This window comes from Crinia signifera, chromosome 3 (assembly GCF_055691185.1).
Source record: "Crinia signifera chromosome 3, ASM5569118v1, whole genome shotgun sequence".
NCBI classification, from domain to species: Eukaryota; Metazoa; Chordata; class Amphibia; order Anura; family Myobatrachidae; genus Crinia; species Crinia signifera.
The window spans coordinates 100,562,804-100,584,806 of NC_139219.1; the positions used below are offsets into that span (position 1 = coordinate 100,562,804).

At 43.2% G+C, this 22,003-nt stretch overlaps 1 protein-coding gene across 1 annotated transcript in view; it reads left to right on the forward strand.

The window, feature by feature from the left end:
- The window catches only part of GALNT2 (polypeptide N-acetylgalactosaminyltransferase 2), an 80,358-nt gene continuing 58,355 nt past the window's right edge, over positions 1 to 22,003 (forward strand). Inside the window, exon 1 of the mRNA XM_083174902.1 lies at positions 1 to 33. Within this exon, the coding sequence (XP_083031028.1) occupies positions 1 to 33 (33 nt within the window). The remainder of the gene's footprint in view (positions 34 to 22,003) is intronic.

Consider the following 22,003-nt stretch of genomic DNA (forward strand, 5'->3'; position numbering starts at 1 on the left):
ATGTACTCCGGCACTTCGGTCAGCGGCAGCAAGGTAACCCACATAGCAATGACCCGGGGACGGAGAGCGCTGGTTATGCTGACCTGTAGAGAGCGCTGGTTATGCTGACCTGTAGTCACTGGTGTAGAGTGTCATGTGTGGCTCCTTCTTAATACTCCCTTATCTGTCATGGACAAATATTATCTCCTTTTACTGGCTTTTTAAGATTAGATTGTGGTCCATGGCTGTAGCGGTGTATTTGCATGCACAGCATAAATATTGCTTTGAAAGTACAAGTAGCAGCGGGTGCACAGGACCCCTGGCCTAGCAATGTTACCTGTGTACCAGTAAGATGTGTGTGTGTGTGTGTGGTTTTTTTTTTTTTTTTTTTTTTTAACAGTTCCATTTACGTAGACAGTCGCAGTTTAGATGTGTGGAGGACATAGTTCCTGTATTGTCCATAATCAATTTATTCCTAATTTTCCAAACATGGAATATACAAAAATATATTGCCAGCAAAAAGAAAAATTACAAAGCAATTTATTTTTTACATTTTCTTTTTTTTTGGTGCTTGAACTTGGAATGTATTAGACAGCCATTGTCAGGCTTTGAAAGCTCACATCACTAATGACACTTGGCAACTTGATATGTTGTTGCAGGGTAGATGGTAAATTTCTTGTTGCATTTTTTTTTCATTTTTTAAATACATTTGCTAATTTAATGTTTAAGAGAGTGGACATTTATTGCATAGTACATAAGAAACCACCCAGGGTCCACCCCACCCTCCTGTGTCCATGCCACTGTCTATTACCTTTAGTAAAGTTGTGGCAATCGAAGTGGAGCGAGCCACGATCCCGCATCGTGGCAAGCGAAGCGAGCCTGCAAGGGGACGACGATGATGCTATTCTGAAAGTGGCTAACGTAACTGGCGTAAGCATTCGACGTAAAGATTTGGAAGTACCGAAATAATTATACCCAACTATTATTTCTTTGTCAGCTTATATATGAATTTTATAATTAATCACATAACCTATATTTATATAGCGCCAACATACTCCTAATTGCTTTACAATTGGATACAAACACTATAATAAAGCAAGACAGTCAAAGCTGTAAAATTAACTGGCATGATGGCTGATGATCATTGGTGTTTGATAAAAGAGGTTAAGTGCCATTTATGTCATCAGAATTTTCAGTAATGCACAATATTTATTTTTCATTAACAGCACATAATCTTTCTAGTACATTTAATTTCATTTGACTAGTAGACACTGCAGTTGATAAAATATGAAAAACCACCTCTATATATAAATTCTGTCAATATTATCATGTCGATTATGAGTATATTGCCTATCTGACCAGCTCTCCCTCTTGGCCATGTAGGTGATCAGTTTGAATATACCAGTCTAACCCTGGCATTCATTTCAGATTTCTAAACTATTGGGCACATTGGGAAAATGATCTTTGGGCACCCCAAAACCTAAACTCTGTCCACCTCAGGAGGGTGTGAGCAGAAAGAATGGACGTGCGCCTGATCAGCACCCAAAACAGTTGAGTTCCCTTCAGTGAATGTGTTTAAAATATTCATAAATTTTTTTTTTTTCCAAAGAATGCCTTAGTTTTACTGTTGTTAATAGAACATGTGTAGTAGGACAGCAATACCTGTTAAATAGAGTGCTGTCATGTGTTTTCCAAAATTAGCCCTGGAACTGTACTAGAGATCCAGCTTTTTGTCCTTTTTATATTCAACAAATATTCTTTAATATAGTAAATATAATGCCACAATGTAGCTTCACTGCTCTGTATTAACCACTGTCATTACTGACCTTTATGTTGCCTGAGGCAGAACGTATTTGATGATTGGCATATAGCATAATATAGCTGGTGAGAGAGGCCTCTGAGTATAGATGGTGGAGGAACATGGCCATTGACTGATGTGTAATGACAGTTAGTGCTGGGACACTAAAGTGAAAAGTGTGTGCCTTTACGGCATACACACGGAGTGATTTTGTGTTCTTTAAGCACAGATCGCTCTGCGTGTATGCCCCTGAGTGATGTTGCCATCGCCTGCTAGATAAGTCAGTGCATGCAGTCAATTTCTGGTCATATTGCTTAGCAAGTGACTGCAAATCGCTGTGTGTGTAGAGAATGAGTGATAGCGATCTATGTCAACCTTAACCACTACCCTGCGTTTTATTTTTGGCTTAAGTAAAATTGTTTAGCACACATGGCTGCATTTGTATGGGCTCTCTATGGGTGAACTAGACGGGATGCAGTTACAATCCCGATCCCAACGTCCAAATTCTCGACGCCGAAATCCTGACTGCTGAAATCCCGACACTTCCTCCCTCTGTGGGTGTCCACGACACCCATAGAGGGAGAATAAATTAGTGTGGCGAGCCCACAAGGGAGGGCGATCCACGCCACCCCCCCCTTGTCGGGATGGTGAGCATGCTAACCATAAAGCTGGTTATCTGTTCCTGATCAGAGAGCTTTAGTTATACTTTATGTATGATTTGTGAAAATCTGCTTATTATAGTACTGTCATGATTTCAATCATTAATGATCAAATTGTTAAAAGTCCACAACTGCTACTTTACTTTAATATTATGGCTGGGGTGTTCCCAAGCACAAGAAGCAGAAGCACAAGAAGCAACAGTGTTTTGATTCAATGGAGCAAGGAAGTGGTGAGTGCTTGCTAGAAAGCGGTTTCACTGCAAAGTTCTTTTTGTGGATAAAAAAACCAAAACAATTTTCATGACAAAGATAGGTAACGTCAAGCAGGGCCCGCAATGTATGTTCTTTTATAAGTCCTAGGGGGACATTTACTAAGTTGGGATGTTGCTATGGGCAATCAATCAGATTCTGTTATCTTCTATCTAGAAGGTGCTAAATAAATACAACGAATCGGATTGGTTTCCCATAGCAACATCCAATCTGAAATAGAACTCCCATCTTAGAAAATATATATATATATGATGTGTGATGAATAGGAGGCACAAGCAGCTGCTCTTGTTTAAAATTGTATGTGGCATGCCTATATTCAGTGTGTGACTGTGGCTATATCTGCTATGATATATTAGAAATGATACATGTTCTATATGTTTTAAAATACTGGTTTGATTAGCTTCCTCAATGCTCTCCGATTTGAACATGCTGTCCAAATTGCTTCCCAGCTGTCATCCCTCTTGTTCTTGTTGCTGTCGATGAAAAGGGAGGAGTAAGCGGTTTGGCTGTAGCTTTTATTCAAGTTTGTCTAGGGCTATGTGGCTGGGTGTCACACCCTTCCTGACTTATACCATCCGTTCCTTGTGCAAAAATTGGAAGTGGTTATCCTGTCAAGCCAAATGGCATATATAAGCACATTTTGAAATGCTTTTTGACTGCATAAAATAGTGTTTACAAGAAGTTCCCAAAGCACAAATTTCCACTCACTGCTGTAGGTCAATGTTTCCTGGTGTTTCAGGACTAAAATTAACTAAGGTCAATTTAATAGTCAAAACCAGTACTTGGGGCTTCCAGTCATATAAAATATGTGGACAAACAGAAGTGAATCCTGTCCATCACCATATAACTGAGCCTAAACTGTGTCTCCCATTCATACTGCACCTTAGACCTGGGAAATTCCAGTGCTTCCCTGGTCTGCCCTGTCAACAAGTGTAAGGAATCTAAGAGCAGCTTATAGTGGGGCAGATGTATTAAGCCTTAACAAGCGCTAAATGCAAGGGTGATAAAGAGAGATAAACGTCCAGCCAATCAACTGCTAATTTCCATGTTACAGGCTGTTTTTGAAAAAAGTCAATTAGCAGCTGATTGGCTGGATGTTAATCTCTCTTTATCACCCTTGCATTTATCTCTTGTTAAGGCTTAATACATCTTCCCCATTGTCTGTTGAAAGAGCAGCTACTGTATTATTGGTTGTTTAAGGAGCAGCTTTGATTGTCCATACTGGCATCACCACTCTTAAGGCCCCCATACACTAGGGCGACTTGTCCTTAGGACAAGTCGCCCCCGACTTCCCCCTGAGCTTCCCCGGCTGCTCCCCGGGGGAGCTTGATTAGATTGGCACTTGATGTGCCATTTTTTACATGTGATAAATCGTCTTGATTTATCACATGTAAAAAACCCGGGGAGCAGGGGGGGGGGGGGGGGCTAAGAGGTGAGAGCTGGTGGGAGCAGGGGGGCTGGGGACGCTGCGGGGGACACATCTGTGTCCCCCGCTGCTGGGGACAGCGTCTGTGCGGCGAGAAGGTAGAGGGAGCAGGGGGGGCTGGAGACGCTGCGGGGGACACGTCTGTGTCCCCCGCTGCTGGGGACAGCGTCTGTGCGGCGAGAAGGTAGAGGGAGCAGGGGGGGCTGGAGACGCTGCGGGGGACACAGGCTGCATAGAGCCGGGCAGGGGGAGCCGGGAGCTGTCAGTAATGAATAAAAAAAAAAGCCCATACAATGAATGGGCAGCCTGTGATTGGCTGCTGAGCGCTCTCTCAGCCAATTGCTGACTGGCTGAGAGAGCGCTCAGCCAATCACAGGCCGCCCATTCATTGTATGGGCTTTTTTTTTTATTCATTACTGACAGCTCCCGGCCGGCTCCCCCTGCCCGGCTCTATGCAGCCTGTGTCCCCCGCAGCGTCTCCAGCCCCCCCTGCTCCCTCTACCTTCTCGCCGCACAGACGCTGTCCCCAGCAGCGGGGGACACAGACGTGTCCCCCGCAGCGTCCCCAGCCCCCCCTGCTCCCTCCACCGCCCCACTAGGTCCCAAGTCGGGTGGTCGGACGTGCAGCAGGTCCGACCACCCGACGCAGATCCGATGCGCACGGGACCGCGCATCGGATCTGAGGGGACATCAAAACTAGCCGATTTTGGTCCGATTTCGGCCAGATCCGACTGATCTGGCTGAAATCTGCCCAAAATCGGCTAGTGTATGGGGGCCTTTACTCCACTTGAGATCATGCACCTTTGAGTACTTCTTACAAAGTGATTTAAGTTTTTTTTTCACAACCTGTTGCTGGGTTTTATGGATGCCATGGGCAGGCAGTATTTTTGATATGTTGTAGTATGTTGAATCCTTGACGGTGCCAGTCACTTGCTTCTTTTTTTTCTCCTCCCTCCTCACAGCCAGCAGCTCCAGCACCTCCTCATCCCTTCACATGTCTCCTCATCTCATTCCCCAGCTAGCTTGCTTTTTCACATCCTGTTCACACTGGTGGACACCTGTTTAATTCTCAGGAATAACTCCTGGGAACTTCACTCACACCCATTCACGGTGAGACATGACACTGTAAATTAGGATGGCATGTCCAAACTGTGGTCCTCCAGCTGTTGTGAAACTACACTTCCCAGCATGCCTTGCCATAGTTTTAGCATTCCCTAAAAGGAAAACTCTGGCAAGGCATGATGGGACTTGTAGTTTCACAACAGCTGGAGGGCCATAGTTTGTACATGCCTGGCCTAAAGGCCCCCATACATTAGTCCGACTTGTCCTAAGGACAAGTCGGACCTGGTTTCCCCCTGCAGCTCCCCAGGAGGGGGACACACGATTTGGCACTTGATGTGCCAAGTTTTGCAAATGATACATTGCAATCACCCAATCACAGGCTGCCCATTCATTGTATGGGCTTTTTTTTTTTTTTCGTGCAGACAGCTCCCGGCTCCCCCCGCCCGGCTCTATGTCACTGCCGCCTGTGTCCCCCGCAGCGTCCGCACTACTAGCGGCGTGTGTCCCCCCCCCCCACCCGGATGGAGCATGACAGCTCCCTGCTCCGGCTCCCCCTGCCGCCCCCCTCCCTCGTCGGCGTCTCCCGCCCCCCTCCCTCGCCGGCGTCCTCAGAGTCCCCACGGCTGCACATAAGATTTATCTTATGTGCAGCCGGTCCGATGTCCCGACTCTGACCCGATGCACACGGGACCGCGCATCGGGTCGGACCGGGTGTCAAAACCTGCGATTTGGTCCGATTTCACTGCCCGATCCATCTGGATCGGGTGAAATCGGGGCCAAATCGCATAGTGTATGGCGGCCTTAAGGGTACCATGAAAAATTCAGAAACTCTAGGGCACCGTGACTGAGAACCACTGGGGTGGGTGAACCTTATTAACCTGTATGGGAAATTAGCACAAATAAGGTTTTCTTTTTGTATGTTATTTAGTTAATGTCCTATGCCTAGAATTTATTATTGCTATTACATTTGTAATACAGTTGAATTTGGTTGATTATTGTTATCACTCAAAGGTTATCTCGCAAAAATCTTGGGTGCCAAAGCATTGTTAGATATAATATATAATTCAACTGTATTACAAATTATTACAATTCTAGGCATATGACATTAACTAAAAAACATAGAAAAAGAAACACTTGTTACCCATTAGAGACAAATTCCTGGGACTTAACATTTGCTTTCCCAGAATCCAGAACTGCCTAGTGCAGATGATTAAGTATTTTAGTGATTCTCAAGTTGACAGAGCTCTTTATTTGAAAGGGCATCTTGTTCAATTTAAATAATATGTATTTAAATGTTCCCTGTGTATGAAAATGTTCTCTTGCTACATAGCTAACTGCAAGCATTTTTTTTTCTGCTGTAATCAGACATTTTCGACAGTTTTAGCCATTCTAAGCACAAATCAATTCATGGTGTTGTGCATGTGCTTTATGGTTCCCCAACAGAAACACATTGCCCCCTAAGCATATGATTGTGAGGTTCTCTCAGGTGGCAATTGGGTGCTTTTCTTAGGAAGTACCTTCAATTATTATGCTCCAAGGATCCTTGGAAGCTTTGAAAGTCAAATCTATAGATCCTATTTGTTGTTGACAATTGATTAGCATGAAATTATGAAGTTGGTCAAAACTGTCACTGTGCGGTTGTTGCTACTACCTCTTGGAAATGAGCTTACCGTACTGTAACAGGAATTGAGATGTGTAACACCTTATCTATTATTGTAAGACAGATTTGGTCCTGCAATAATCAATCCATGGGTTTCTAAGTGTGAAGTGCATAAAAAAAAACTTTCTCAAATAACCTGTTGTGAAGCATAAAAGTAAATGTGTGGCTGTTGGGAGATTTGTCAGCCTTTTCCTCGTTTTAAGGGCCATACAAACAGGATGATTTCAGGGCTACTTCTAAGCAATCTGGCCGGATTGCTTAGAAATTAAGCACAGACCGATCCATGCGTATGCCCCTGGGCGACAGTGATGCACAGTCCCACGCGTCGCTAGACAAGATCTTCACTGCATGCAGTCAAAATCTAGTCACAATGCCAGTGTTCTGATCAGAGAACACTGGTTAGCACAGGTCGCTCAGCACACATCACTAAGGGATGTGTGTCAGTGATGTGTGCTGAGCGATCTTTGCTTAAGCACATTGCTCAGCATGGGGCTCCAGACACCCTGTGGGTATGGGGCTTTACAGTGACTTAAAGCTTGATATTGCTTTATTTTCTTAAAAAAAAATTTTTGGTAGTTTTTTTTTCATTTTTACTTCACCAGGTAATTAGGGGTAGATTTATTACTCGGCGATCAGGGGAATCTGCGCTATCCCCGTGCGTTATAGCAGGGGATAGCGCTTCCCCTGATCTATCACACCCGCCGAGCGTTTACTCTAACGCCGGCGGTGTGGGGCAGGAGGCATAGCGCAGGGGCGATGTTTTGCACTGCGCCCCTGCCTCCTGCCAGATTTATGAACGGTCAGCATCGCTCCGCCGCCTGCAGCTGTCGACTTCGCCAGCTGCAGACGGCGATGCCTATACCTAACAACAGGGACAGCGCTGTCCCTGCTGCTGGGGCTGAGCTGCGCTGGGATCTCGCGAGACTAGTGAGATCCCGCGCATGCGCAGTGAGCCGGCCGGGGGGGAAGGAGACGGCGCATCAGTATTAACTGATGCGCTGTCTCCAGGAGGGACATCGCCGGAGGGGGGAGTTAGCGCTCCCCCACTCCGGCGGCAAGATCTTAGTAGATCTTGTCGGTGTCCCCTCCTGCTTCGCCTCGCTAATGAGGCGAAGCAGGAACTGTTATAGCGGCGCGATAGGCGCCGCTATAATAAATCTACCCCTTAGTCCCAGGCTTATTTGAAACATCGTCCTTTGTGATGGCAAAGATTTTTTTTTTTTACCTATAAACTATTCTCTCGCATAGTGAATGTCCTTGGGTGAAAGGCACATATGCATGAGTTGAATAAAATGTTTGTCAGCTTTTATTACACATTTATCAGATGGTGTTGCTTAAACATCTATAGCTAGTTGAAAGTAGCAGTTTATAAGCATTCTTAGAGATAGAATTCATCGACATATTAATTATACCAAACATTTAACAACTGCGTTGCTAAGAAACTGCATATTAGTCATTTTATGGATGAACATTATTTCTATTGCAGGTGAAGGAAGAACTGGGGGGTCTTTCCATCACTGTTAAGCCCTGTACACATGGTTGGAATTTGACCTTTTTTCTATTAGACTTTGCGGTACGTATGTAGTAGCCAGACGCCCACTAAGCAAATAGCTTAGTGGGCGATTCTGCATAAGAAAATCGCATCGCATGCGTTTTTGCATGCAATGTGATTTTCCTATGTAATTTATTCACTGCTCTCTGTCCTTGGGCGGTGCGATGAGATTGCATGCGATCGCATCGCACCTCCCGCAAAATTGCATGCAATTGCATAGAGTACAATGCCATTTAATGTAGTATACACTTGTATGACATCGAATGGGACTTGGGCACCCCCCTCCCCCCCCACTATCCACGCCACCCCAAGTGTGGCGAGCGCAGCAGAACGCGTCCTCCCGACCTTTTCATACCACCACTAACCACATCGACGTGGAGTTGATGTTATATAGTGTGGCGAGCCACCAAGCCCGAAGCATGGCGAGCACACGCGAATTACGTTACATGTATTACGCGTCTCCTTGCAGGGGTTCCCTGCGCTCGCCACGCTTCGGGCTCTGTGGCTCGCTACACTATATACAATCAACTCTGCGCCGACGTGGATAGTGGGGGTATGAAAATGCCTAAATCCCATTGGATGTCAAACAAGTGTATAGTACATTAAATGGCATCACACCCTATAAAATCGCATGCGATTGCATGCGATTTTGTGGGAGATGCGATGCGATGAGATCTCATCGCACCGCCCAAGGCCATAGAGCAGTGAATAAATTACATAGGAAAATCGCATCGCATTCGATCGGATCGCATGCGATTTCACTGCAGTGCCGTACGTATGCAAATTAGGCACCCGGCTACTATATAAGTACCGACTTTGACTATATGGTCAAAATAGAATCAAATGATCTTCAGCCGCATTCGATCCTTATGCGCAGCCCAGTGGCATTAAAATCAAATAGAAAAATAGACTCTGCAGGCAAGACTATATAGTACAGATCTGTACTACATAATCTAAATCCAATGTGCACACTCTGCTGATCCAGAGCAAATTGGGATTAAATAGAAAAATGAATTGCATCGTGTGTATGGGGATTTACAGTAGTATAGCTGGTTTAAGCTGCATTTAATTGTAGCTGGTAAAATGCATTCCATTACCAGCAACTGGCAACTCTGTTACCGTAGTATCTGTTATGTTACAATTTTATTTCTGTTCAGGCTGAATATATGTTGCTATTGTTTCCACTCCATTGATCTATTTTGCCATTTTCAGTGTAATGACTAGTAAACTTGACACTAACTTTTGGCCTGTGTTGGCATGATAGCTGCTAGAATGAAAGCAAAATTAGTTTTATTTAGGTTGGTTTTATGTAAAACAAATTGATGATTTAATCTAGAGCAGGGGTAGCGAACTCATGTCCTCGAGAGCTACCAACAGTTCACATTTTCCAGCTCCTAGCAGGTACACAGGTGCACTCATTACTGACTAATGGGCCCCATATATCAGCAATCACAATTAATGGATTTCCAGATCCAGAGATTTTTTGGCCAGATAAATGGATTCTACAATCTATTTGACTTGCCCACACATTACAGATTTATTTTAGTGATTGGCAGATTTTTCCATCTAAAGATTGCATCCTCATATCTGAAAATTGCCCAATCGATTGTCATTTCAGCTGTTCATAATGTAAATAGATGAAGAAGACGAATTGGGAATGCCCACACATATAAAAAAGATCTGCAGATAATACCAGATTGTTAAGCATGTTTAAAAATCTGATTAAGCAATCGTTTGGTGATCTGATTAAGCAATTGATTGGGATTGCCAAAAGGGGGAACCCACACATCTCAAATTAATTGTGGCAATCCTCTCCAGATCTCAGGATTGTCACACTTAATTGCTGATGTATGGGGCCCATAACCCATTTTAAAAGATCCACAGGTGGTGCTAAATACTTCACTTGTGATTCTGTGAGGAGACATTGAAACCTTTAACTGTTAATAGCTCTCGAAAGGACTGGAGTTGGCTACCCCTGGTCTAGAGTGTATCTCCCTGAAATCATGCCATATCTGCACGTAAAAGGCTATTACATCTGGGCTTCTTTAAATATTATGGATATCCCAGTAGCCAAGTGGTGCTATTAACACCATACTGCAAAGTGCACCCTGTTGTCAGTTGCTGCAAAAGAAACTTAAATCAACGGCTCTTCATTCTATAATGGACATATAAAGTCGAACCATTAAATATAACGTTTTTAGGATGTACAGCGGGAATCTACTACATGCTGTGCATTGTGTTAAAACAAACACAGTTTAATGCTTTAAATGCAGAACATTTTAGGTATATAAATCACTGTTTAATGAATAAACACTAGTGATACATATGAAGTCGGGAATAATCAGTAGTGTGGGGAAAGAGGTAAAAAGATTCTTTAACTGATAAGCAATGCTGTAGTTTGCGTGGGTGTACACCTATTTCACCATGAACAATATAGTTTTACTTGATGCAGAGCCATAACTACATTTCCATGTGTCATTGGCCCTGACTCACTGTACACAATAGCTTAGCAGAAATACCTGACTTCATAATGTAACAAACAAATTAGTATGGGGGTTACTGAATTAAGCAGGTAAAATAATGGAAAAGCAGAGAAGTTGCCTATATCAACCAATTCGATTCTATCTATCATTTTCTTGCATGTACTTGATAAATTCCACCTCAATGCTGATTGGTTGTTTTGGCAGCTTCGCCATTCTTTTCAATGCTTAATTGATCTACCCCTATGTATTTTTTAAGTAAAGATAGGGCTGCTTTGTCACTAAACTGTATCTAATGTGCCTTCAGGTTTGCTTGTAATAGATAGCATGTTGCAGTGTGCTCTTGAAAAAATGGGAGCAAGATAACGTAGCAGCGAGTAGGTGTCCGTTTCATTTTCAGATGACCTAACACCAGACATGTTAAACCAATTACTTTGCAACGCCACATCAGGCACTCCTGAACATGACTTCTGAAAGTTATATAGTGACTTAACAGTTGTACAGTTTCTACAGTGACCCCTATCTGTGTGGGCAGAGCTATGAGAGAAGACATTTGCTCTGTAATGAGCGTGCCATTGTGAGTATGCCTTTGTACTGGCTGTTGGCCGAAAATCATGTGTTTCTGGAAAGTTAAAGGTCAAAGGGATCTGGGATGTACAGAGTATGGGTAACACTGTGGTGAGCAATGTAGTTCTGACATGAATGGGAATATAAACCAGCATGATTTAATATATGAATAGTACATTTAAGGCTTTGTTCCTCTTTTTAAATCACTGCAGTAAACACTAAATAGAATGATCTCATGGAATATTGTGTAGTTTGTGTAACTTTCCACTGTATTGCCATTCTTTTGCACTGACCTTTCCAGATGTATTAAGTCATAACTTGCTACATGCTTTATATTCTTAATTCATGCATGTCGACTGTACATTTTCTTTAGTGCTTTTGCTAGTTGTACAGATGTAGGGCCTCTCTTCTTTGCCCGGTGCCTGCCAGATCCCTTTCACTGGCGAGCGCCGGCGATAGGGAGAAGCTGGGGGGGGGTGTGTGTGTAAGCTGCCGCTGGCGATGGAGTAGACGGCAGCTGGCGGGGGGCTGGCCCCTGCAAAGATGAAAAGAGCTACATCTGTATATAAAGATTAAATACAACTAGCAGGGTGTTTTAGGCCCCTAAATTATGGTCTCTATATATCGGACTTAATACACTTGGATGTTATACTAAATTAGTCTCCGAGTGCTGCTGTTAATCAGTAATCTCCGCTTCTATCTATTCATCTTCTCTTTCAGTGCACCGGTTTATTCTTCCATGGTGCCAGTTGCTTTCGCTGACCTTCCCACAATTCTGGTATAACTAGTTCTTCTATAAGGAAGGTGAAAGTCTTCAGAGACCTGTGCATTCTATGTACTTTGCTTCAGATTGATAACCAAAGATTGTGGTACATAGTTGTGTTTTTCACTCACGAGACTTGACAGAAAAAACTCAGAACAACTTCATGTTGCGATCCGCAACAAGAAGTTGTTCTGAGTTTTTTTTTTCTGTCAAGTCTCATGAGTGCCGGCCATAACTCTGCAAGAGTCTCTCTATGTGCATTTTCCAGGCAAAAGGGAAAACCGCACTCACCAGACTTCTGTCAATAGGTTCATCCAAGTCAGCGTCCAGTTTAATGAAAATAACCTGCCGACGTTTTGGTCACTAAAGACCTTTATCAAGGCAGCAATAAGTACAGCAATGGTCACAGCAGTAATCAAAGTATGGGGTAGGGGACTTGTTCTTGCAATCTTTCAGATATGTTTTACGTTTAGTACTATAGTCACAAGATTTTAGTTTCTCATTACATTTTTTAGCTTTTTTATTTAATATGTTTTGGTTTATGGTGAGAGGTGATCACATGGAAGAATTTCTGTAGGATGTATTTAATTTGTATGGCTAAGTGATGTGTGTAGGGTTAAGGATGATAATATGTGCTTTTTATTTAGTGGTGTGTGAGTGTAAAGCTGTTGGTGGATCAATTTAATCAAGTGTTTCTGAAACCCAATCCTCCCACACCCTGATCAGACTTCTTAAATCAGTCATTTGATCTTTTTTTTTCTTCATCGGGTCAGTAATTATCCTACTGGATTTTATAGAACTAAACATGAATTTGTGAGTGGTGGAGGGGGGCTCTTTTATGTGGTGTCCAACAATTATACATTACCTTTCGCAGACAGAAACCATTGCATATCATTCAGTGGCTAACAATATAGGCTTAATTCAATAAGAAGTAAGGGATCAAGTTGCCATTGTGTTGTGCAGAAACCCTGCAAATTGCCCAGTCTTGGCCCAGAATTTTTGCCCTCAGACCTCTTGGAACTGTGAACACTACTTTGGAAGTCCGGTGGTACTAAAAGTGGCTCATAGCCTCGCGTGCAGACTAGTGTAAGTAGTTAAATAGAGCACTAAGACGTGCGTTCGTTTAGTTCCCTTAATCGATATATGTTGAAAAACTTTTTATCACATTAGTTTCTCTTCAGTCATCAGTTGCTTAAGCTGGGCATACACTAGGGTGACATCTCCCATCAATGAAGTGGCCGTGCGGTGCCCATGACCTTCTTGAGCAGCAGGATCGTATGCTGCCCTTTTGCAGGCAATCCCAGCCAAGACTGCCCACTTGGAAGCAACAGATTGCTTTTCAGTCAGTGTGTCTCGCAGGCTCTGGTGTGATGCACATGGGACAGCACATTGCATCGGACCTGCTGTCACTCATATGCAATTTCTACGTTTTTCGTGCGATTAATCGCCACAATTAAATAAAGAGTCCAAATTGCATGTGAATAATCCTTGTGTATGGGGGCCTGTAGGAGTCAACGCCTGACAAGGCTTTCCAGTCTGCTGTGCTAGGTGGCTGATGCTACCCACAATACTGCTGTGGTTGTCCTGTTGAGGTCAAGGTGAAGTTTCTTGGCTCTTATTCATAAGCAGCTAAAACCATGTCCAGGGTCCCAATTTCCTCATCCCACCTATAACCTCCCTGTAGTATGGCGAGGTGTTTTTATATAAAAAAAGTTACATCCTGAAATAGTTGGCAAGCCAGTTTGTATTCACCAATAGGTGCTCTGGCATTTAATGAGCTCTTGTACAATAAAATAATATTGTATATAGAAATTTGGATGACTATTATAATAGGTATGGATTCATTTAGAAAATTGTCTGAATTCTCTCTGAGATATAGATAGGTATTCAATGTCGGATCACGGCTGTTGATCCCCACTGACAGCCGTGATCCAGGCCAAGTTTGCAGTCAGATCGTACGCAGAACGACAGGCGGGATTCAATGTCCCACCAGCCGCTCGGCGCAAAGGAAGCGTGGCCGTGGATTGTCGATCTGCGTCCCGGATAACAACAATCCACGGCCGTTATCGGCAGAACGGGCCTGACCGCTTCTGAAGTTGGGCCCATTCTGCCATGATCCCTCATCAATGCTGTCGTTAATGACAGCATTGAATAGGGAGCTGCCGTTATTTCTCACTTCGGAAATAGCGGCAGCAGATTGAATAACCCTCATAGTAACTCTGCAGCATTGATGGCAGAAAACCATCTGGTTTTCCCTAATCGATATTATTATTATTATTATTATTATTATTATATTTATTTATCTATATGGTGCCACAAGGGTTCTGCAGCGCCTGACAATACATAGATAAGCAAAAAAAAAGAGCATATGAAAGCTTGGTGAGCGCAGCGGTAAACTGATATGGTGTCCATGTTGACTTACATCAACATTTTAAAACGTGAAAACTCGTGTCAACCTTCCCATTCTCGAATTAATGATTGTGACGACCTTAGGCCTATCAACCTAAGCCCTGTCGACTTTTAGTGGTCAACCTAATGTTTGTCAAACTTCATACTATCGACCATATGACCCATACCCTTATAATTGTGCTTCTAAAAACAACCGTTGGTCATTGTCAGTAGGGTCTCATCTTGCTGCTGTTCTTGAGATTATTATAGGAAGTTAAGGTAGTTCAGCATTTTTATGTAACATTGGATGTTATTTACTTAATTAAAGCATAAATTAAAGGGGTATGATGTATGTCCCCTGAAAAGATTGTGGGTACTTGTGTATTATCACGGCGGCCACGATATTCAGTCGTATGGCATTGTATTACATTTAAAATTGTATACCATTGCATATGGCATACAATGCAATGAGATGCGGTTTTAAATTGTATATACAATCTTTAATTGTATAAGCACCTTAATAGGTGCTTACAATGTTAAATGCACCCCCACGCCACTGCCACTATCAAGCCAACCCGAAGCGTGGCGAGCGGCGGCGGTACGCGTCCTCTGACCTTTTCATACCCCCACTATTCACGTCGGCGTGGAGTTGATTTTATAAAGTGTGGCGAGCGCAGCAAGCCACCGAGCCCGAAGTGTATTCCGCGTCCCCTTGCGGGGCTCGCTGCGCTCACCACACTATATATAGTCAACTCCACGCCGACGTGGATAGTAGGGGTATGAAAAGGTCGGAGGACGCGTACCGCCGCCCCTCGCGGGCTCACTGCGCTCGATGCGCTTCGGGTTGGCGTAAATAGCACGGGTGGCGTGGGGGTGCTTTTAACATTGTAAGCACCTATTACGGTGCTTATACAATTTTTTATTTTATAGGGAGCACATTTAACATTGAAAACACCCATTAGGGTGCTTATACAATTTAAAATCTTATACCATTGTATATGCCATACAATTCGATGGTATACAATTTGAAATTGTATAACATCTGCTAACATTGCATCGCATACCATCGTATGCCTTATGGATAATACACAAGTACCAGATTGTGTGTTAAATAATGTTTTAAGCAAGCTCTCTCCTCCTAGTTAAACTGTGGGACTTATTTAACCCCTGCTATTTACTTGAAAATTGTCTCTACTTTGCCTATGAGTCAGTTACTTTATTCTTAAAGGTGTGTGTGTGTACACACTAGACTACATTTTAAATGATATGCACATACAACAACAATAATAGCCAGTTATAATGACACTTTTGTTATTACCCTCCAGTGTGTACGCACTATATTGCTAACGATGCCCGCTCCTGTGGGTCGTTAGCGATGTCCTCTTTCGTCTGTACATGCAGCTCAATCTGAGTACATAGCCATTGACAACTCTACTCCTGGATGTGGCGATTTGTGAAATCGTTCAATGTATACATGTATGCACTAGATTGTTTGTCAGGGACCATAAGGCACACAATTGTGGGAAACATTATATGGGACATTGGGTGCGTTTGTCATTCCTACATCTCAATTTATTTAAAGTAAGATTAGAGAGTTCTTCAATCTATTTGGTGTCAATGGGATTAATTAAAGTCTCATTGCAGGGATGTAGCTCCTGATTTAAGTGACCGGAGCTATTAAATTGGAGCACTTTAAACCTGCAACTAGTGGATTTCTGCTTGCACCCTTAAATCGGCTTTAATGCTTTGGGCCTAGCAATGGGCATCCAGCACTTATAAGAGATTCATTTTATTGTGAATAAGCCCGGTGCATTAGGCATGGTAAGGTACATCTTCCTGGTTACGAGCCAGATCCAATGTAGTCAATTAAACCGCTCCTCGCCTCAAGCTTCAGCATCCATTATATGCTTCTGAATGCTTACATATTATGCAACTTGGTTTGCGTAAATGCCCATATATTTAATTGTCATATCACAGCTGATCTCCTGGCTAAAGTGATGGGAGATCGCAGGGCTATATGAAATTGGTGATCACGATCGTTAAGGTCGGGTTTAACCCTCTACTTGTGCTTGGGAGAAAAGATTCCAATACGGCCCAATATGTTCATACATAATAAATACAAAGTGCGACTTTTAATTAATTATACTGTTAAAATAACTAGCACTCTGCACTGAGTTGCCGATGAAGGGGACAAATGACCTTTGCAGCAGCGTTAAAATGCTGGCAACAGCTTGCACCCTTGGCCTGGTTGACTCACCTCTAGTTTGCCCAAAAGTGTTCTTGCTACCCTGTAGGGTAAGGAAAACTTTTGAGCAAGATCCAACTGACGCACTTTACAGAGAGTATCAGACACGTTCATCTGGGTCAGATACTTATCGATAATTAAATTCTCCACTATATCGCAACCTATTTTTCTCTTATTCATTAACTATTTTTTATAGAACTCTTCAATATTACACAACTAAGTCATAAATATGACCTAACTCAGTGGAACTTCCCATCTATATCCCCTACCACAAGGACACTCAATAGTTAATTTTTCTTATTAAATAAATAATTAAACAACTAATGTTTTTGATTTGTTTGAGGGAACCAGAGGATTGGGGGGAAAAAAACCTGTAGTAGCACAGGGATAATATATGATACAAATTCAGCATGGATCGAGTTTATCAGCTTCAAACTAGTGAACTAGAACTCTAGTAAATGCTAAGAGGCAGCCTGCTGCATTGTTGGTCTAACTAATAGGGGTGTATTTAATGCAGCCGGGGAGGGGTTTAAACGGTGGGGATCGCCGAAAACAAGCGACCCTCGCTGTTTAACCCCCCCGCCGGCCCCTCACCCTATTCAACATGGCAGGGAAATTCTCGCTGCGAGGATTCCGCCAAACAGTGAGGCCGGGGGCTAATGCAGGGAGCCTGCTGCATTTAGCCGCAAGCCTCGCTGTTTTAGTGACGGTATGCGCCTTTTTCCTCCTCACTCAACAAACCTAGCGAGGGGGGAAATGGCGTGTGCAGCGGGGGTCAGTTGAATACTGACCCTGCGAGCTGTTACTTAACCCCTTCCCGACATTTGACGTACATTTACGTCATGGTCGGGATGTACTTCCCGACACATGGCATAAATGTACGTCATGCCTTTGAATTGTCACCGCGTCTACAGACGCGGTGACAGAGGGACAATGTCTGCTGTCCCTGACAGCAGACATCCTCCCTCATTGCCCAGGGGGGGCAGCGATGCCCCCCGTCATGGGCGATCGCTGCGATTGGCTGTTCAAACGTGAACAGCCAAAAGCAGCGTTAAACTGTGTGATGTGTAAAATTTAGACTCTGCTGCCCCCTAGTGTCCAAAAAAATTAAAGGAGGTTGAAATAATGATGTAATAATAAAGTTTAGATATGGTTTATGTTAGTTATTAACTATTTTGAGTGGTATGATTATTTGTCTCACAAGCAGAAAATTTTACATTTTGCAAATAGCAAAATGTTCCATTTTTTTACGACATTTTGGTATTTTTCACAAAAAAAAAAAAAAACTGTATCGACCAAAATTTACCACTAATTTAAAGTACAATGTGTCACGGGAAAACAATCTCAAAATCACTGGGATAAGTAAAAGCAAAAAAAAGTTATCCCCACTTAAGTGATACCTGTCCGATTTGAAAAAAAGGCCTCTGTCAGGAAGGCAAAAACAGGCTGTGTCGGGAAGGGGTTAATTGCAGAAAGAATTGAATACACCCCATAAAGTAATGTAACTTCTAACCCCTGCTAGCAACAGTGAGTGTATGAGAGAGATTGATATGAATGATCACTTAATGATTATTATGTTCTTTATATGGCGCACACATGTTCTGCAGCACTTTACAGCGATTATTTGAATATTCTCATCAGTCCCTGCCCCAGTGGAGCTTACAATCTATATTCCCTACCACATATACATGCACACATAAACATTCTAGGGTTCATGTGTTGGGGGCCTACCAGTATATTTTTGGAATGTGTAAGGGAACCGGAGTACCCGGAGGAAACTCACACAAGCACAGGGAGAACATACAAATTCGTACAGTTAGGGCCATGGTGGGAATAGAAACTATGACCTCAATGCTGTGAGGCAGTAACGCTAACCATTACACCATCCGTGCTGCCCCAATGATAGCAATATTAGAGTATGTAATAGCAAAAAAACTTTTGAAATGTATAAGTAATCCTTATTAGGCTACACAGGTTTATTTATTATCTATAAAGCTGGGTGCAACACAAATATGCAAGTGCATACACACTTTTCTATCATTTAAACATTTTCTAAAATTTGGAAACCCAAATTTTTACAGCATATATTTTTAAATGAGCTTTTGGTACTGCGATGCGATCGACCGGATTTTTACATTCAATCAAATGTGAATAGGGTCCCTGGGACCCTATTTTACATTGGATTCAATGTAAAATATTCCCCAGACCCCCAATTTTACCCCCTCAACGCCGCCACCCCACGATTGACGCCAACCCGAAGCGTGGCGAGCGAGCCCGCGAGGGGCGGCGATGCACGTCCTCCGACCTTTTCATACCCCTACTATCCACGTCGGCGTGGAGTTGAGAATATAAATTGCCCAATGCGTGGTGAGGGGACGCGTATAACTTCACAGGTATACGCGTCCGCTCGCCACACTTTATATTCTCAACTCCACGCCGACGTGGATAGTAGGGGTATGAAAAGGTCGGAGGACGCGCACCGCCGCCCCTCGCGGGCTCGCTGCGCTCGCCACGCTTCGGGTTGGCGTCAATCGTGGGGTGACGACGGGACCATATACAATGTGAGATGGGTCACATTGGCCCATTTCACATTGTTTCCTATGTGAGATGGACTTAATTAAGTCCATCTCATCTTGTGCCAGGGGGCAATGTTAATGGCCGCGACCGACGCGATGCCCCCGATTTTGCCTTTGACGGTAAAATTGACCTGATTTCAGAGGAAATCGGGTCCATCGCGGGCATCGTGTACCTTAACTTTAAGGTACACGATGCCCGCGATTGTGCCCGTTCTAGGAAACAAGTACCGAGCTTTTTTCCCACAGTGCTTTAACCCCCACCACCGTAATTGTTAAATTGATTGTGTTGCATAGTGATTGCAGTATGACATCACACAGCAGTAGGTCCTTTCTGGTTTTCATGGATTATGCATTTCCAGGATGGATACTTGAATATACAGTAGATACCACATTTGTGATTTGTCATACCACTTTGTATAGCGTCTTATAAAAATGCAATTTGGCCTGGCAGTGACTCCATTCCAGTGACTGTATCATGATGAAAGGGGTTTCGGCTGAATATTGCAGTAAATGTTTTGCATTCCATTTGTTTGAGTATTTCTTCTCTTTATTTCGGATTAATGATTGATGTGTTGCATTATGTTTTGCAAAAATGATCCTAGATTAGAACAAGCATTTAAAAACCAGGACACCTAATGTTCTGTTAAATGTTGCAGACTGTTCGTTATAAATCTGCCTTTATCATTTTTTAGTCAATTCCAAGACAATCATTTGATTCATATAGCTTAAAATACACAGAGCAGTTCATAGCTATAATCCTTTTCTATTTTCCATTCTAATTAGCAGGGGTAATTTAATACAGTATATCCAGGCACCAGGTGTACCTGTTGATATATGATATCACTGCATGTTTCTCATGTACTTCAGCGTTTATCTCAGTATGTACTGTGCAGCATTACAATATAGATTAGTATTGCAAGAGACCTACTCATACACCCAGTAATGAGACTCTATTTTGCCAAACCTTTTTCAAGCTAGAAAAAATCCTCCACAGAGTCCAAGGGTTTGGTTTATTAAGATGCACATACACTTGGCCTGTACAGTATCTACAATATAAATCATTCACCATCTCTATTGTAAACTTGCAAGCAGGGCCCTCATGCCCAGTTTGTTGTATTAAGGTCCATACACACTGGGCGACTATGCCCAGTGTGTATGGACAGCGATGATTACATTCATCGCTGGGGGGAAAGCCGCCCAGTGCAAACACACTGAGCGGCTTTCCCCAGGCCCGGCGCCGACGGGGAGGGGATGACTGCTTTGCATAGCGGAGCGCTATGCAAAGTCGCCCTGAAAGCCGCTCATCTGCTGGTATTACCAGCAGATTAACCGGTTTCCCGGCGATGTTGCAGCAGCGCTCATCGCTGGGCCATACACACTGGGGGACCACTATAAAATCTCCCATGAACCATAGAAGTGATGAAGAATGTCTCCTTTCCACACTTTTAAGGTTCACAGGAGATTTAGCACTTTTAATCTTTTTCTTTTATGCAGATCGCCTAAACTACACCTATTTCTGGATATTTTGTGTGCGGATAAGGATTTCTGTCCCAGTTTCATATAGGTTTTTTCTCTTCATTTTTGGATTTGCAGCTCCCTGTATGTGATCTTCCACTTCTCTCTTCTTGACACTGCCATGCAGCTTATACTAAGATTGCACCCCACTCACTCACCTGTACCACTGTGGGCACTACTACCCCCATGTTTCCACCTTTTTGCAGCTACCTGGTGACCATTTCTTTATCCTCCCGCCCATTCTCTCCCTGCTTTAAACGGCGCCCACACATGTTCGCCGACCGTCGAATGATTTTGCAAGCGCTCACAGATCTAAGACACTCTCTGGTGTCTTAGATCTGTGAGCGCCCTGTGCAGGACGTGGGCGGGCAGCTGACAGCCACTGATTTCAGTTGCCCACATCAGATGCATTGATATGGGAAAGCCCAGCCGGCTGCACATGTGAATAAATGTTATGCGCAGTTGCAAAATATCGCTCCCCATGGCGAATTCACAACGGTGCATGATCATCACAATGACGTCCAGTGTGCGTAGCCGTAGCCCAAGTTTAGTCTTGATTACCAAGATTTATGCCAAAGTGTCCAAGGAATGCTCTTTTACAAAGTCTGAAACAAATTTTCCACATTTGTTTTTAAGGTATGCTCTCCACATATGTAACAAAATAAGATTTAAATATGATCAACACAACTTCTTTGACCGGTAGACATTCATTCTATAACATGTAAAACCGTTTGTCTCTAACTGTGCAGAGTTTGTATTTTCTCCCCGTACTTGCGTGGGTTTCCTCCTGGTACTCCAATTTCCTCCCACAAAAATATACTGGTAGGCTAATTGGCTCCCAGCAAATTAATCCTAGAATGTCTGTGTGCTTGTACATGTACTAGGAATATAGAGTGTAAGCTCCACTGGGGCAGGGACTGATGTGAATGTTCAACTATTCTCTGTAAAGCGCTGCGGAATATGTGTGCGCTATATAAGAAACTGTTAATAAAAAAATAATATACAGTAAAACACATCCCACCGCGGAATGACCTGGGAGGAGTTCACAATAGACTCTTCCGAC